This window comes from Ostrea edulis, chromosome 7 (genome assembly GCF_947568905.1).
Source record: "Ostrea edulis chromosome 7, xbOstEdul1.1, whole genome shotgun sequence".
In the NCBI taxonomy this organism is placed as follows: Eukaryota; Metazoa; Mollusca; class Bivalvia; order Ostreida; family Ostreidae; genus Ostrea; species Ostrea edulis.
In genome coordinates, this window is record NC_079170.1 from 79302127 (window position 1) to 79320585 (window position 18459).

An 18459-nucleotide genomic window follows, 5' to 3' on the forward strand; every position below is an offset into this window, starting at 1 on the left:
GAGTATTACCGCATTTTCCACAGCCCCGAGGGTGGATTTACTATAATATTTCATGGCTACTCATAAGAGAGTATTTTTTTCTCATATTTCTGATCATTTTTCTTTTTCCTTGTGCCCATCGACGCATATTTTCATTAAATTTTCGCGTCACATTAAAAATAGCCGTCAGAAATGGTTTCTCAATTTTGGCAACTATGTGGCTGAAAGAAAATCATCGATTAGTGTGTGTGTGTCTGTCTGTGTGTGTGTGTGTGTGTGTGTGTGTGTGTGTGTGTGTGTGTGTGTGTGTGTTTCACAATACATCCGTCTATAAAACAATAAAAACACACGCTGGTAGTAATCAAAACAATTTAATGAAAACAAGGTTAACAAATCAACAAAACAAATAAATATCACTAAACATGATTGGTCCTCTTATCTGTGTATCAAGTTTTATCCAGGAGGTTTATTTCAATATGTCGGGTTCTACATAAGATATTTTATTCGTAACTTCTCAGACATTTCCAGCAAAAGAAAAATTTACCTAAAATGTTTTCTACTCTAAAAAGGGGTTTTACAGAGTAATTGAAAACTTCAATAATGTACGAATCTTTTATATCCGGTGATCGTAATGATATACGAGGTATTTAATCGAGTTTGAAGGAAATGGCTCAGGAATTGGTGATAACAGATAAATTATGTTCGTGGTAAAACCTATATCACGAAATTAATGTCTCGCGAAAATTTGAATACACGGTATTAGGATACACACGGTACACATGTACGACAGGCACTGCAATATCATCATGTGTTGAATACCGGCAGATGTAGTTTGTATCCCTAATTAAAAAATTCCTCCTGATTAATAATTTCTAACATAAATGGAGACAGTTTTGCTTAGCTATTCTTCTTTCTAAAAAAAAATAATTACAGCAGTTGTGAAACGACGATTTCAATATCATCTTCAGTAATATAATTTTTTAAAAACAAAGAACTTCACATTGTCTCATGTAATATTACTGAAACCAAATAACTTAACACTGACCTACGTAATGTTACTGAAAACAAATAACTTTATATTGACCTACGTAATATCACTGAAAACAAAAAACTTAACACTGACCTGCGTACATGTAATGTTACTGAAAACAAAAAACTTCACATTGTCTTAAGTAACATTACTGAAAACAAATAACTTAACATGGACCTACGTAATATCAATGAAAACAAAAAAGTTACTGAAAACAAAGAAGGCAATTCATGAACCACAACATACACAGAATTATTGATAAATGTTCAACAGTCAAATACACGTCCTATTCACTGCAACTGGATTCCAGACTTTCGTACAAAAGTACGTGGTCTTCCTTTACAGTAACACTGTTTCTCTGTCTGTTACCGCAGCTAACTGAACAAAGCGTGCCGAATCCCACGCCTGCCTGTCTGCAACTCTTCAAAGATTGTTCTTCTCCATAATTTTATACAAATATAGGGGTAAGCCAAACATTGATTAGACGCTAGAGAGCTCCAACAGGTATCTAAAATCTCAAAAGACATTGGAAACTTACAATCAACACGTATTCAACAAAAAGAAGTTCATTATGTCAATCAGCATTTGTTCATGTACATATAGTTTTCAAAGAAGATATCAAATCACTCAGACGTTGATAATGCCTGGTAGACGATCAAAACATTTCTAATTATATTTGTTTCAACATTTAAACATAGGTCTTCAATGATAGACATGTTCGTACAGGAGTGTTCAACGTCACGGACATTAATCGTGGATTTCTGCTACGTTTCGTAATATCTTGGAGGAAACAATTCAAATGTATTTCCTTAGTAAAATAAATATTAAAACTCGTCAATTCCACATATAACGAAATTCGTGGCCGTTATCACTACTCAACAATAAATCTAATCATCCCGGTGAATAGGGACTATTGTAGAGGTCGCCATCTTCAGCCATATTGTTCGGAAATTCTATTTCCCCCTCTACAGTCTGTGTTTTATCTCGGTCCTTTTGAGAATAATATTTGACAGATATGGGTTTAAATGGATTTGTTTCCTCCCTCTGTTTCCGGAATTTTGTTATCCATACAAAGGAGTCGGATTTCAATCCTGTAAAAATAACAAATTTATGATTTTGTGGCTGCAATTTTGATAATGATAAAGAAGAATAGCAAATGACAGCATGTAAATAAAATTTAGACTGTAATCGAATGCTGAATGATCGTGAAATACATAAAATATGAGCTAAATCTTCTAGTAATTTAATGTTGCATTGACTTTCTATGATTGCATAGCGTAAATTGCAGAATTGAACCAGAAGAAATGGTTTGAAAAAGTTCCTTAGTTACAAATGTGGAGTGTGAGATAGGAATGTATTTTACCACTGCCTTCAAGGCTAGATAGAGGCTGACTGAGCACGTATATGTATAACACACACGGTTCATTGTTGATTTACTAATACGTACATGTATATATATTAAAATACATGTACCCTGCACTTGCGAGTATTTCAATGTACATATATTTAACGGAATTTCAATATGATGTGGAGATGTACGAGTAGCTGTAAATTATTTCTGTTCTATAGCAAACCATGCAATAAGAAGGTATTATTCTAAAATCTTGCAAGGTTTAATTCCATTTTTTTTTTTTTTTTTTTTTTTTTTTTTTTGCGTAGCTTTTGCAAGACAGACTGGGTGAAACTACGTTAAAATCAACATGTGACCTATATTTTAAATTGTCATTAGTGACATGGCTTAGAATGAATTATAACCAGACAAGAGATTTGTCACAAACCTCTGTATTTCGGAGTATTTTTCCCATAGAAATAAACAGCACCATACAGAATTCCTGATAACAGAGCTAGCACTGTACAGAAAATCAGGAAACTGGGCGGTCCCGAGGCAACAAACAGCTGTAAAATAAGGTAATTATACAGAAAATCAGGAAACTTGGCGGTCCGGAGGTGAGTAATAGCTGTAAAATAATGCAATTATACAGGCAATCAGGAAACTGGGCGGTCCCAAGGCAACAAATAGCTGTAAAATAATGCAATTATACAGGCAGTCAGGAAAATGGGCGGTCCCGAGGCGACACAAAGCTGTAAAGATAATGAAGTGATGAAAACACCACACAAACACACACTGGAAATTCAAAAGTCCTCTGGCAATGGCATGCTGTAAAATAATACAATCATACGGGAAATCAGGGCATTTAACGACATCTGTACCCGGTTTACGGCCCGGTGGCATTTAACAACAGCTGTACCCGGTGTACGGAAAATCAGGGCATTTAACGACAGCTGTATCCGGTTTACGGACCGGTGGCAATGGAATGTTGTAAACTGATAAAGTCATACGGAAAATCAGAGTCACTTAGCGGTATACGTAGCAAACAGCTGTAACGGTTTGCGGACCTGTGGCAACAAAGAAAACATACCCCCCCCCCCCCCCCCTCATATGGCTCCCTGGGGGTCATGACCTGAACAGACTCGATTGCATACTGCAAGAGGATGTTTAAATATCAATTTTACAATTTATATCTTCATTACTTCCATCAAAAGATTTGAGCAGTTTTTCACTTTTGAACATGAAATTACTTTCCTTGATATTTAATTTATATACCATTTTACATCAAGTGAAAGTAGGTTTCTGATTACAATTATTCTCAATGACAACTTTTCAAATTTGGATCGGGCTTGGTTCAAACTTGAAAAAATCGCAATACTTCGGAATTTTGGCAATTTCATTTAAATTTCTTTTAGAATGTATTTCTCCGATATATCTTTTCTCTAATTCACATGTTTTGGGAAATTTTATCTGTAGATTTAATAACAAATGACTTCAATTTTCTTGAATATTTTTTATTTTAAAAAATTAGAACATTTATCTTAGTTACATATATTTAGGCATGTTTCATTAGATATTCATATCATGATCAATCACAGCAAAATCTGGACTCTAGAATATATTATCTGCAAACAAAGCACCCTTTTTATCATTCCGGGAAAAATCACAAAAATTCATATTAAATAATATTGAAAGCTTGTATCACTCTTTCGATGGTGAGATCATGCTTCATAACACAGACACTTGTTTCATACAAGCACCCCAAGCCCCCCCCCCCCCCCCCTTAATGATATTAAGGAGGGGGGACCTATTTATGAAACAAGTGCCTGTGCTTCATAAGCGGGGTTTTAACGAACCATTAAATAACATTTTGGTGTAATGAGCTACCTTAAAGGCCCATTGAATTAACCCACATTACACTCCTAAATACCGAGCGTTTGGTGATGGTCTAGTCACTTAGATATTTATTTTACTTACATATGTACATGTACAATGTAGTAGGTTTGACATGGCCAAGACATAACTCGGGCTCGACCCCCACCCCCTTTTTCACGACGTGAGCGCTCTAACAAGTGAGTCATTTCAACCTGTTCCTTCGGCTCAGGTGAGCCATGTGATTTTAAGCAGACACACACAACAACAATTTGACAAATCAGCATATTTGGCGACAGCTGTGTATTTATGGAAACATTGTGTGTCTATATCTCTCTATCATAGCGTAACATCTAATTACCGGTAGTAGCCACGGGGTTAGTAAATGATAGCGATATCATTCACGTGTTCATCTATTTTATTTTCAATTTCAAACATTTACATTCTAGTTTTAAGTGTACGAGTCAAGTCTAAAATCATATTTTGACTGTTTTAGGCAAGATATTATTTAACACTGCTTCGTTTCAGAATGTGTTACAGATTTTCATTCTTTGAATATATTGTATGTATATTCCCAACCATCATTTTCTACAAACTTTCATTGATCAGTTAACTCGTGTATGGTGATTCGTTGTTCTAATTGGTTAAATAACAAAAGAAATGAAATAGGGACGAAGCACCGAGTTAAATACGTCATGTTCATTTTCTTTATATACATCTTTTTGTTTGGCATATGTCCAATTTGAAAACAAATATCTCTAGAAAAAACAAGATACACGATTATATTTCGGGTAAATTGCATTTAAAGAGTCGAAATCTCCGAGGGATTGAATGCAAGCTGTATGATAATCAAAGGCCGACAAGTGACGACTGGAAACAATAGAGTATGACAGGGAACTGTCAGTTTTAAGCATGAAAAATAATGTGCATCCCATTCTGTCATTTAACTTACATTAAAGACAATCTTTATCATCCCTGTTTGACGTGAATGGCTGATAGTTTTTTGTTGTTGTTTTTTTCCGTTTTGTTTCAGAGATACTAGTAACCGAATTTAAGCTTCGCATACATGTACATAAGCCTTCCTGGATGGATTCCATCAAGCTAATACAGAAGTATATAGGGTACGAATATTCTCAGACACTATTTAAATTAGCTAACACAGATGTATATAAGGTACAAACATTCTCAGTTACTACTTACATTGCCGACAATCACCGGACAAAGCGTTTCACCCAGGGCCGCACTAACTACCAGGCAGGAGGCTATGGGAGCTGTGGGTGAAATCAAATCACAATCAAGTAGATGATACATTTCTAAATACTAAAAAACCGCACTACCTGTATTTTATTTCAAATTGATATTTCAATCAAACTCATACATCATATCGCATGTACCTTCATCAGAATGAAACAAAACTTAAAATTGTGAACGAATATTAACATCGTTGCCTTCAGTGTTTGTGAAGATATATATATTTCACATTTTTAACATTGGTATACCGACATTACCCATGCGAGATGAAGATAACGAACAGTGATCAATCTCATAACTCCTATAAGCAATACAAAATAGAGAGTTGGACAAACACGGACCCCTGGACACACACACAAACCATGCCAGAGTAATAGAATCCTTCATTAATATGAGTGTGAAAGAGGGAAATCCCACCGGGGGGGGGGGGGGGGGGGGGGGGGGGGGACAAGATTCTCAGTCTAAACGGCCAATCGTGTTCCAAAAGTGTAATTTCCCTATTTCACACGAGTAATAAAGCTTTTAAATTTATGCACTAAACCGTTGGTAAATTGTGGAAAAAAATCCTTCATTATTTATTTGCGTGAGATTCCACCTCTGGAACAAGCTTTGCTGTCTAGGACTCGGCAAAGTTTTGTCCTAGACTCCGAATCTCCCCCAATATCACCGATCTTTAATGAAGTGAATTACAAAAATTACCATTGATGTCAATAAACAGCTCAGTGAGCGACATAATGGTTGGTGACATACTGCTCAGGAAGAGCCCCAGTACGCATGTTCCAAAGTACGTCACAACATGGTTACCGCGAAATATCAGTGTGACTAGAAGGGCAAAAGCACATCCTCCCTGAAATAGACAAAACAAAATTGAAATAGGTTGATTGATTGATTGGTTGAATATTGTTTAACGTCCCTCTCGAGAATATTTTACTCATATGGAGACGTCACCACTGAGGTGAAGGGCTGCGAAATTTAGGCCTATGCTCGGGGCTATGGCCATTCAGCAGGGGGATCTTTATCGTGTCACACCTGCTGTGACACGGGACCTCGGTTTTTGCGGTCTCATCCGAAGGACCGCCCCATTTAGTCGCCTCTTATGACAAACAAGGGGTACTGAGGACCTATTCTAACCCAGATCCCCGCGAGATAATTTGAAACAAAATAATCGAATGTACATAATGTATTTCACATATTCCCTTTTAATTTGAGACGCATAAAAGAACAGACACATGTACATGTATGTATGGTATGGATACAGATGTAGGGTGATTATACATACATGTACATACATACCCGTTATTGTACGTGGGGGTGTATATATCTACATACTTCGGGTGTATATATATACATGTACATACGTGGGGTGTATATATGTACATACAAATGTACTTGGGGTTATAAATGTATATACGTGGAGTGGATACACTAGTAAATGTATAATGTAGACACGAAACCAATGGACTTTAACAGTCACATTAGTATATATAATTTATGAAACCTCTCGCGGTAAATTAATTGTCAAGACGTTTGAACACAAATATTAGCATCCAATGACCGTTGTAAGAAACATTACACATGACTATCGCTTGTTGATTTGATTAGTTAGTCGTCCTTGACTGACACATCGTCTGATACCCACGGCTGATCTCGTCTTCTAATCGTGATGAGTAGAAGACTAGATAAGCCGCGGCTATCCCTCGATGTGACTGACAGAGCGCATGAAATATTAATTCAACGTACAATCAGTTATTCACCGCATCATCTGGTTCCCTGGGAATCCGGGTCAGAATAGGTCCTCAGTACCCTTTGCTTGTCGTAAAAGGCGACTACATGAGGCGGTCCTTTGGACGAGACTGCAAAACGAAGAGGCCCCGTGTCACAGTTTTTGAGTTGAGAGTACAGCTTTGGTAATTTTGTTTGAGTTGAGAGTGCAGCTTTGCTATTTTTGTTTGAGTTGAGAGTACAGCTTTGCTATTTTTGTTTGAGTTGAGAGTACAGATTTGTTATTTTTATTTAAGTTGAGAGTACAGCTTTGCTATTTTTGTTTGAGTTGAGAGTACAGCTTTGCTATTTTTGTTTGAGTTGAGAGTACAGCTTTGCTATTTTTGTTTGAGTTGAGAGTGAAACTTTGCTATTTTTGTTTGAGTTGAGAGTACATCTTTGCTATTTTTGTTTGAGTTGAGAGTGAAACTTTGCTATTTTTGTTTGAGTTGAGAGTACAGATTTGTTATTTTTGTTTGAGTTGAGAGTACAGATTTGTTATTTTTGTTTGAGTTGAGAGTACAGGTTTGCTATTTTTGTTTGAGTTGAGAGTACAGCTTTGCTATTTTTGTTTGAGTTGAGAGTACAGATTTGTTATTTTTATTTGAGTTGAGAGTACAGCTTTGCTATTTTTGTTTGAGTTGAGAGTACAGCTTTGCTATTTTTGTTTGAGTTGAGAGTACAGCTTTGCTATTTTTGTTTGAGTTGAAAGTGAAACTTTGCTATTTTTGTTTGAGTTGAGAGTACATCTTTGCTATTTTTGTTTGAGTTGAGAGTGAAACTTTGCTATTTTTGTTTGAGTTGAGAGTACAGATTTGTTATTTTTGTTTGAGTTGAGAGTACAGATTTGTTATTTTTGTTTGAGTTGAGAGTACAGGTTTGCTATTTTTGTTTGAGTTGAGAATACAGCTTTGCTATTTTTGTTTGAGTTGAGAGTACAGTGGTGTTTTATGTGATTGAGTTGGAGTGGATATACAGCTGCTTTTTGTGTGGGTTACGAATACCACGGTGTTTTGAGAATATAGCTGTGTTACGTTTGTTTGAGTTGAGAATACAGCTGTGTTACGTTTGTTTGAGTTGAGAGTACAGCCGTTATATTGGTTTGAATTGAGAGATTAGCCGTGAAATGTTGTTTTTTTTTAATTGAAAGTACAGCTGTGTTCATTTGAGTTAACAATACGACAGTGTTATGTTTGTGTGAGTTGAGAGTACAGCCGTGTTATTTCTTTAAGTTGAGATTACAGCAGTGTTATTTCTTTGAGTTAATTGTACAGCAGTGTTTGTTTCTTTGCATTGACAGTACAGCCGTGGTGTGTTTGTTTGAGTTGACAGCACATCTTTGTTTATTTATCAATTTTGCTGAACTAAACTTTCTATCTACAATCTTCCTGATAAATCATTAACTGAACATTTTCAACGTCATGCTGTCATGGATACTAGTAATTGGAAATTTGACAATTAGAAGTTGGTAATTAGTATATTACGCAATCATGAAGCAGAGCTAATTGTTCTTAGTGCTAACTTTGAATATAATTCTAAAGTAGTAAACATTTTTATGTTGTATTGTAGTCAACCAGAGTTAGTTGGGAGCTTGGTTTGAAACCTAATTAAAAACCCACAATCTAAAACATAAAGTAGATTATTTGCAACAAATTGTTCCTCCGTCTGCTTAAGTGCAGACAAACTAATAACTCATTGATCTCAAGGGGGCATGACATTTCTACAAATCATCGTTAAGTTTATTTCCTACCGCTAAAATCCGAACTTTCGACCTTGAGACACTTTGGAGGAGGAATATTCTCCATGGTGGATAATAAAACTGCGCTTGCAAGTATCATTGCAACAATTAATCCATATTATATCTCCTCTAATCTTCACGGTCCATTGTGCAGGAACAATAGAATCTGTTAATGATGTTTGCTTCATTTACAGATATAGAGCTGAAAGGCGGATGGAATACAAATATGATTCAAAGATTTATAAAGAATCACTTCTGTTACCGCATTGATTTTCAAAGTTAAATTCAATATGATGCTTAATAACGTGTAAATATTGGCATCTGAATGTAAATAACCCGAGATGTACACCTGTTATGTTGGTCGCGGTAGTTTAATGGTTGGAGCGTTCGTTTTGTGTCGTGGCCGCCGCGTCAAACATAAAGACAAAAAGTAGACATCGCTACTTCGTAAAACGTTGGGAATTTAGAAGTGGGAATCACGATTCGGATATGACCTTTAAAAAAAACGAAGGTCCCGTGTCACGGCACGTTAAAGAACCCACACTATTACGTCCCTGAGCGCCGATTATAGGTCTAAATATGTGTAGTTCGCCTAAAGCTGGCAAAATCGTAGCAGCAAAACGATAGCTCTCTGATTAAATATTGGGACAGATCAGAGAGATACAAATCCACACCTTATGAAAACCTTCGATTTACGGCACATACACACACAAATGCGCACGGTTGAGGCCTTATATCGTTATATTCTTGTATTGCCGTCTCATACATTTAATATAAAAAAATTCTCAAGATATTTTTCTTCTATACTAGTGTCCAAACATACCTTCAAAGACACATTAAGGCCCCATACCAGGCGCGTAGCTACGTTTACGTCAAAACACCCGGGCGTACACATAAAAAAAAACACAAAAAAACCAACAACAACCCCTATTAAATGCTACACACGGTGAAAAATAAGTGTCTGTAGTATCTGTGGTACATTAGTCTCCCCCGGACCCCCTTCCAGGGCCCTGCCCTGGACCCATTGGGGGCCTTGAGCGGCCCCAGACCCCTCGCCGTACAATAGGCGTACATATCAATTAACTCAGGCTACGCCACTGCATACAACCCGAAAACACAACTTTTAATTTTTGATTTCGTTCATTGACGTAGCCAAGCCAGATAATCAGGTAATTCGAATTCCGCTTCATTTCCATATTTACACAATGATGTCTTGATGTGAAATGATATCCTTGCAAATATTTTATGTTACATAATTATCTTGAATAACAAATTTTCCCAGTTCTGTTAAATAGCAATTATCTAAATAGGTAAACTCATGGCTACGCGGCTTTCGTTAGTCTGGTCCGGTCCCTACCACACGAGCGTAAAGAACCAGGCGAGGCTTTTGTAGCATTCCCAATAATCAAGAGCTTATTTCATCTTTACATGGTCTATATTTTTTTTAATTTCTATTATTTATGCGTATTTATAGTAAATGAATACCAAATACATATAACTTGCAACGAATATTATAGATAGATACTGTAGTGGACAGTATAAGAGGGGACTTACACTGCCTCGCTAGTGAGATTTTCTGACAATGTGGTAGTATCTCGTTTGATCACGCAAGTCTAGTAACGGCGAGCGTGATCAGCACTTGGATGGGTGACCGCTACATGTTACAAATTGGTGACAAAGATGGGATTGTGGTGTTTGATAGACCTGCTTCTGCTAGAGTGTGGACGCGGATTCGTCCGGGGACGGCGGTGATTGCCTTCGGGAAGGCGTATGCCGTCACTGAAGAGGTGTCAAACACCCAGAGAGGACTCACGTTAATCTTCGGGACGAAGCTACCCTGAGTGGTGGGAAGTGTAGTGGACAGTATAAGAGGGAACTTACACTGCCTCGCTAGATAGCTAGCTTTTCTACCATATGATGAGGTAGAGGAGCGATCTGGATCAGGCAAGTTAAGCAACGGCGAGTGTGATCAGCACTTGGCTGGGTGACCGCTACACGTTACAAAATGGTGACAGGGGTGGGATTCTGGTGTTTGGTGAATCTGCTTCAGGTAGTCACTTCGGAGCTCTGCGACTTCGTGTCGACGTACGGGGACGACTGTGGCTGTCTTGAAGAGATGCCAAACATTCAGAGAATTCATGCTAAGCTTCGGGGAGAAGGTTCCCTGAACGTGGGAAAGTGTAGCGGACAGTTTTTTAAGGGGAACTTATACTGCCTCTCTAGTGAGTTAGGTTTTCTAGTGAATACAACGATATATATATAAGGCCTCGATCTTGCGCGATTTTTTTTTCTTTTTGTGCGCCTTAAATTGAAGGTTTTTATAAGGGGTGGATCTGTAACTCTCTGATCTGTTCCAGTATTTTTTCAGAAAGCTACAGTTCTGCAGCTAATAAAATCTCCATATGAATGAAAATTTCTCTTTGTAAAACAAACCTAAACATCTGTTTCACATGCAGTTAACATTCCTATATGACATTTATAATAACGGTGTTTCTATTCAATAAAAATACTAGTATAATAAGTAAAAGTGGTAAAAGCTTTAGGGGGTATCATTTATGTTCTGCTCTAAAAAGAGAAATAAATCATCTGTTTGTAATCAAATAACAAAGCACAATTTGAGGAATGCATTCAGTTTACATGGCAATGACAGAGCGCGACTGTGAGCCATTTTGTGTCAGATGGTGCCCCCCCCCCCCCCCCCCTTCCATTGTATATCACAGGTGGACGTGACGCGTCATCAATTCATTTCAATTTCAATGAATTATATTCCTAGCTTATGTTCTACTAAATGTTTTACTAAAGAGTATTATACTTTATTTAGACTGATGTTGGTATCGACACATCCCAAATCAATAATTAACGCCCTTGTCTGTTTTGAATGCTTCCTCGCAGACGATAATGGGAAATATGTCCAATGAATTATCATATTAGCATTTCGATGTGATCGTGCATTTCCCCTCTTCCGAGAGCCGTTTTTCTGTCAATCGTGATCAATTACAGTGGATAGTCGCTAAAAGCATTCCCATACATGATTTTCATCTTAATGAATTGCCTAGATGTTCGCTATACATGGGACTCGCGAGATTTTATAGAAATACGAGGTAAAATTGAAACAATCGGAAATGGGCGTTTACGATATCTCCTTCTCATATTCTTTGGACGCGTTGAGATGTGACGTTTTGTATACATGTACATTAAGGTAATTTTACTCTTCTAGAATTATAGGTTCAATTCTATATTCAATTGTTGATTCTTCAAATAATATATCTTAGTAACAAATAAAAATATCAAGGATATTTCAAGCCCCCTATACGTCAAGTCCCTACGACTTCAGTTACAGTTACACGTACACTGTATAAAAGAGAGTAATGCGGCCCCATGACCCATGCGGATGAAGAAATTCACACACCTATTGCGTATATCACCTAATTTGTCTGAATCAATACGAATCCATCCTTAACTCATATACAGGTGAATTACAGGTGAACTTAAACAATATGCACACCATAATACAGAAAAATATTAATATGCATGTGCATAACAAATTGCAGATAAAATGTATTGATATACATACCAAAGTGCAGATTGGGGATTTTTTCTTTTCATTTTTTTTTTATTTGTTTGTATTTACGTTCCGTCGAGACATTCATATTGAGACGTCACCAGTTGCAGGTGAAGTGCCACAAATTTAGACCTTATGCTTACTAGCTCTCAGGGCCTAGTAGTGAGGGTTCCCTATCGTGCCAGCGCCTGCCGCGACACCTCTGTTTGTAAGGTCACGTCTGAAAGACCTGTGATTCTCATTTCTAAATGCCGAGCGTTTTGCGAAGTAGCATTTATGTTTTAGGTTTGACATGGTCATGACACGATCGGGGCTCGAATTCACGACCCCCGAAGCGAACGCTCTACCAATGAGCTATCACGATCGATTCGAAACTGCAGAAGAATTTGTTTAATATATATATACCAAATTAAAGGTGAACTTAATTGATATACATACCAAATTACAGGTAAGCATGAATGCAGCAGTCAATCTGGTAGCACAAGGAATGGCGATAAGACGACCAAGGGCAAAAGTTCCCTACAAACAAACAAAGTACAGAGACAAATACACTATACACCGTCTTAACTAGAGACAAATACACTATACGCCGCCTTACCAAGAGACAGATACACTATAAGCCGCCTTAACTGTAATTTGGAGAAATTTCCTTTACATAAACAATTTTAAAAAGTATAGAAACGATGTACAACAGTTATGCTATGAACAAGTAACTCATGTCGCAGTGAAAATGTTACTATATATTCCGATTTTAAAAAACATTTTCTTCAAGTTATTGATAATACATATACAACTGATGCTTACTATACATGTAGTTCAATAATCGTTAATTATGAGAGACCCTTACCCAGAAGCACGCATTTAAATATGCACCTTCTCCTTTTTGAAGGCCTTTCACATTTTTAATGGCGAAGGAATATATATAATCCGCATAAGAAGACTGCAAAGAAATTTGAAATTCTTAGAACAAGTCGAAACATTGCTAATAAAGTATAGATGTGTAATAGATAAATTTTATATGCATTACGGTGGTGCATCACGTGATGTTGGTATGACCTGTTACCCGGGAAAATTCAAACGAAAGTCAACACAAGAAAAAATTCAAACGAGTATTAAGTAACACCTTTCTTAATAACGAATTGTCATATAACTTATATCAACTTCAATACTTTTCTCAGGAACAAATTTATACTAAAATGGTAGTTCTACGTGCGATAGGAGCAGAGAACATAGACAGTTTTTTGGCGGTCGGAAGTATTTGACTAAAAAAAAATATGCCGATGTTCTCTGCTCCTGTCGCACACAGAACTACCATTTTAGTATACATTTGTTCCTGAGAAAAGCATTCAAATGTTGATATAAGTTATGTGACAATTCGTTATTGATAAAGGTGCTGTTTATTGAATTTTCCATTATGTTGACTTTCGTCGTCATTTTTCCGGATAATACATGTAGGTATGCTGAGAATAAATAGTCAACTCGATCCGTTTTCTAGTTCATTTGTACTGTTATAGAAAGAACCCCAGAACCGCTAAAAATGAAATTTTAAATTTGTATACTAATGTTGTTTCTTTCGAGCCGTGAAAAAAGAGATTTTTTAAATGATTATTTCAAACTTAGGATCACTTTCGACCAAAACGGTAAAATTGGTGATTTTGACAACCCTGCGCTATGCCAAAATCATAATGAATATATTAAATACCTGGTAAATTCTAAAAGAGATTGTACAAGATGGTTGATTTTGGGATTTTGTAGACACTATATTAATAAATGAACGATATAATCGATATCTCCATATTTTCGATAGACATTGACTCATGTATCCATGTTATGGTAAATGCAGCACGTTTGTGGAACACTCGAAGCATAATGAAAATTGTAATGCTTTATAAATGTTCCTCATATGGATAATCTTTTATATAAACGGATGAATCGGAAGATGAGAGGTATGATACAGGTACATGTTGACTTTGTAGTTACCTGTAATCCGTCATAGAGGAAGAGTGAAGCTGAGGTTATCAGAATCACCACGACTGTTTCTCTAGTCCCAAAACAGAAGCAGTAGGTTTGGCCACTTATATCCCTCAGATCTGAAAGAAGCCATATTAACTGTCAGCTACAATTAAATATTGCATGGTCTCATGTACGACATTATCTGCTGACTATCGATTTTTTGTTACAGGGGAGGATCACATGCCTCTTTTTGAGGTTTTTTGTCTTTCTTTTTTTTTCTTTAATCTTTATTTTACAGACTTCTTTAGATGCAGCTACAACTCGTGTGATATAGGAATATATACATGTAGTCGTAGGTACACAATTGTTTTCGTACTTGTACTGATAGCGATCCAGAAAATTTGCGAAAAGGGGAGTTGCAACTTTAATTCGTATTTTTTTACCCAAAAAAGAGAAGATGGTGATCATAGCAACGCCATGTAACAAAATAAGTTTTGTAGAAAATGTGTTCACTCTTTGGCCCTTAACGAAGTCAGGCTTAAAGGGACTGATTCACGATTTCCCCCTAAATTTCCTTTTTCACTTTTAATGATCAAAATCTACTGTCTAATTTGTTTAAAAGATTTCGCATAAAAATTAAGGTTATACATTATCACAGAAGCTCATTTTAGAGAGTTTATTATTTGTTTTGTAAATAAAGATTGTGGTGTTATTGTTTACGAAATTTTCAAAAGAAATGGATATAGACCTAAGTATAGATCTAAGTTTTGTTTATATCTTTCACATTTCAAGCATTTGAGGGGTTATAATGTGTCATCTAAAAGTTAAAATCGGTGACTATGCAAATTTAAGATGTTCTATATTACAAAATCAATATTTCATTGCTTTGTTAGTATATATGTACATAAAAAGATTCTAGTCTTTGTTTACATAACACAGAATTCACGCTAAACTATTGCTTTTATTCTTGCATTCAGGAGGTCAAAATTTTGGCTGTCAACATTAAATGAGTTATATTTTCAATGTTTAACATTAAAAATGAAAAAAAAATTTTTTTTTTTAATCAAAAATCGTGAACCAGTCCCTTTAAGTCACTTGTAAGATGTTCACTATTTTTGATCTTTGAACTGAAATTGTTAATCTGCACACAATAGAAATTTGATGAAGCAATAATGAACAACAATTTTATTTTGGAATGATTGACTTCTCAAATCATTTTATCACAATATTCAGATTTAAGCTTAATGTGTTTCATGATCCCGGGGCCTGATCTGATACGGTTCATCATACAAGTGATGTATAGAGACGAAATCAACCTCAGGTGCTTGACAACAGACAACTAAGCACGCACCTTGTTCGTCTGAGGTTGGTGAGAGAACTGACATCATGCTGGTGGACTGCGACACGGTAACGCCTGATGATATAACGCGCTTCTTCTCCAAAATAATTACCACTATCACAATCGCTGTAAAGAAAAACTGCAAGGGCGATAACAAAAATATCAGCCCAATTCAAAACAATCAACAAATATCGCTGGTTTCCAATTGATTGAAGCATTTGTGCCTTTAGAGAACACTTGATACAAAATAAAATGGATGCATGAGTTCATATCTTATTTCTTGACTTCATTTGGTTGTAATAAATACAAATATAAAATTCCTAAATAAAAGACAGGAAGGTATTTAAGTAAATTGTCTATGATGTTCAAAAGTTGAAATAACCCCCTTATATAACACTTCACAGATTTCCCTACTGTTAAGAACTTATATTGAGATATCCTAGGAATAAATTCATTTTACATTCCATATGATAAGTTGTATTCATTTTACTTATGAAAACAAAAATGTAGTTTTTGTTTTCATCAGTTTTGGTTCAAAAAATTGTAGCAAGTATCGTTATTAAGTACGAATGCAAAACAAATATGATAAAAAATGTCTTTTAAATGAAATTAAGAAAGTGGACTTACTTGGATACTAGCAAGAATAAAGAAGGCGCGTTCTGAGTGGCTGAGGTGCTGAGCACGTGACACTGAAACTTGTGTTGTTACTTGTGGTTGGCTAGAATTCGATGTATTTTCGAAATTGTCAATAGTAACTTTCCCATTCACAGGATGTGAACAATCCACGTCTAGAGTGAACATGGCCGCTATCATTGGACTTATGAAAGCACCGAGGCCGTAACAGAAATGCATTGCCTGTAAAAATGTCCAATCTTCAAATTGATATGTGTTGGTTCTTGCATCCTTAGCATATAATATATATATATATATATATGCTCGACCATCTAGGCAAGTCTAAAACAAAACTTGCTTTCGATGACGATGGAATTCTCGCCACGCTGTCATACGCTACACGGTCATTGAGAATGGAAATGGGATACAGTTATTTAACGTACATTTAAGAGGATCAAACATGATACACATTGCATTTGAAACATTTTATATAAAGCACGGAAATAGCAATGAACTCTTAAATGAACATAACTGCCCTAAGTGAAGAAATATTTAATATAAAGCACAGAAAATTTCACTTTATTTGGATACCCACTTCCGCCCCAACCCGGTTGAACTCACGACCTGCGGAACCAAATCTCCTAGCAGCATGTGACCAGTGCGCTAGACCACTCGACCATCTAGGCAAGAACTTTGGATAATCGAAATAACAATTAAGTTGTAAGGGCTAAAAGGAAAACTTAACTATTTCTTCACTTAGGGTAGTTATGTTCATTCAAGAGTTCATTGCTATGTACGTGCTTTATATAAAATATTTCAAATGCAATGTGTATCATGTATGATCCTCTTAAATGTACGTTAAATAAGATTCTGTTGAAACAGGTAATAAGTCTTACCTGTAAAAATGGTGAGACGTTTGTTCCAAACCTGATGATCATCCTGAGATTCGCCACGCAGTCTATACAGCCCATGCACCAGCCCATCAGCATCAGGTTTAATAGAAGCTCGGCAAACTCCGTACAGGCGGGAACTAACAACATAGTAAACGGAAGTCCCGTCATACCGATCAACATCAGCACGTGGACAGGAATAAACCTGAAATTAAATGATTCTTCATCAATTTTAAATGAAAGTACAAACTTTATAACAAGCCACTACTGTAACAAAAACCCATGTTATCATATCCCTTGAATTACTATATATAGTGTATTATCATAACCATGAAAGACCATAGATAAAATTAATATCATCCTAGTATTCTAAATGCATGATAGAATAATTCTAAGCTTTCTAATTGGCTGAGATCAACAACCAGGGGCACTATAACATTACGCTCACCTCCACATACCTCCGAGGTGAATACAACATTTGTTTTTTACAACATTGATCCAAAATGAATTGGGAATTTCCAAATTTAAACGATTGGTTGTTATTTTTGTCAACCAATGAAATCTCACGTCTTTAATCACTTTCAACTAGGTTTTGCACTATAGATGTACACAGATATGGTCGACCAGGTTATCGTTTGGCAAACTATAGTAGCCAATTGCAATGTTTTTAATCATTCAGTCATATGAAAAAAAAAAACTCGCAAGTTTAATGACTATCAACCTGGCATTGCACTCAAGCTAAAAACAAAGATGCCCGGCCTGGCCTGGAGGTTATAAAACTTTTTTGAACACGTTTTCATACTCAAACTCAAATTCCATGCTTTAAATCATACCCATACTCAAAAGTGAAGATTATAAAATTTTTATAAGATCATTCTCATACTCAAATGGAGTTCATGCTCAAGATTTTTTGGGTATGCTTGGAGCTTGCTCAGAGTTGTACTCAAAGCAAACATGGCCGAGTTTGAGTATGAGTACGGTAAAGGTTATATATCCTCCAGGCCTGGTATTGTTTCATAGGATCTAATTACCAGTTTGGAGGTTTTGAACTATTTAATCACTTTCTCGGTCAACACAGTGCTCAAGTAGCTACAAGTAAATTGCATCGTAAAAAGATGACAGACTAATTAGTAAATGCACAC

General features: G+C 36.2%; 1 protein-coding gene across 2 annotated transcripts in view; it reads right to left on the reverse strand.

Annotated features, from left to right (window-relative positions):
• Positions 1-331: 331 nt before the first annotated feature.
• The window catches only part of LOC125655591 (major facilitator superfamily domain-containing protein 4A-like), a 62658-nt gene continuing 44530 nt past the window's right edge, over positions 332-18459 (reverse strand). For both annotated transcript variants that reach the window (XM_056145431.1, XM_048885917.2), the window contains exons 2-11: positions 17324-17522; positions 16443-16670; positions 15828-15954; positions 14504-14613; positions 13371-13463; positions 12962-13042; positions 6162-6309; positions 5412-5482; positions 2788-2905; positions 332-2100 (exon numbers count right to left, since the gene is read on the reverse strand). In XM_056145431.1, coding sequence (XP_056001406.1) covers positions 1901-2100; positions 2788-2905; positions 5412-5482; positions 6162-6309; positions 12962-13042; positions 13371-13463; positions 14504-14613; positions 15828-15954; positions 16443-16670; positions 17324-17522 — 1375 coding nt within the window. In that variant the 3' untranslated portion in view covers positions 332-1900. The remainder of the gene's footprint in view (positions 2101-2787; positions 2906-5411; positions 5483-6161; positions 6310-12961; positions 13043-13370; positions 13464-14503; positions 14614-15827; positions 15955-16442; positions 16671-17323; positions 17523-18459) is intronic.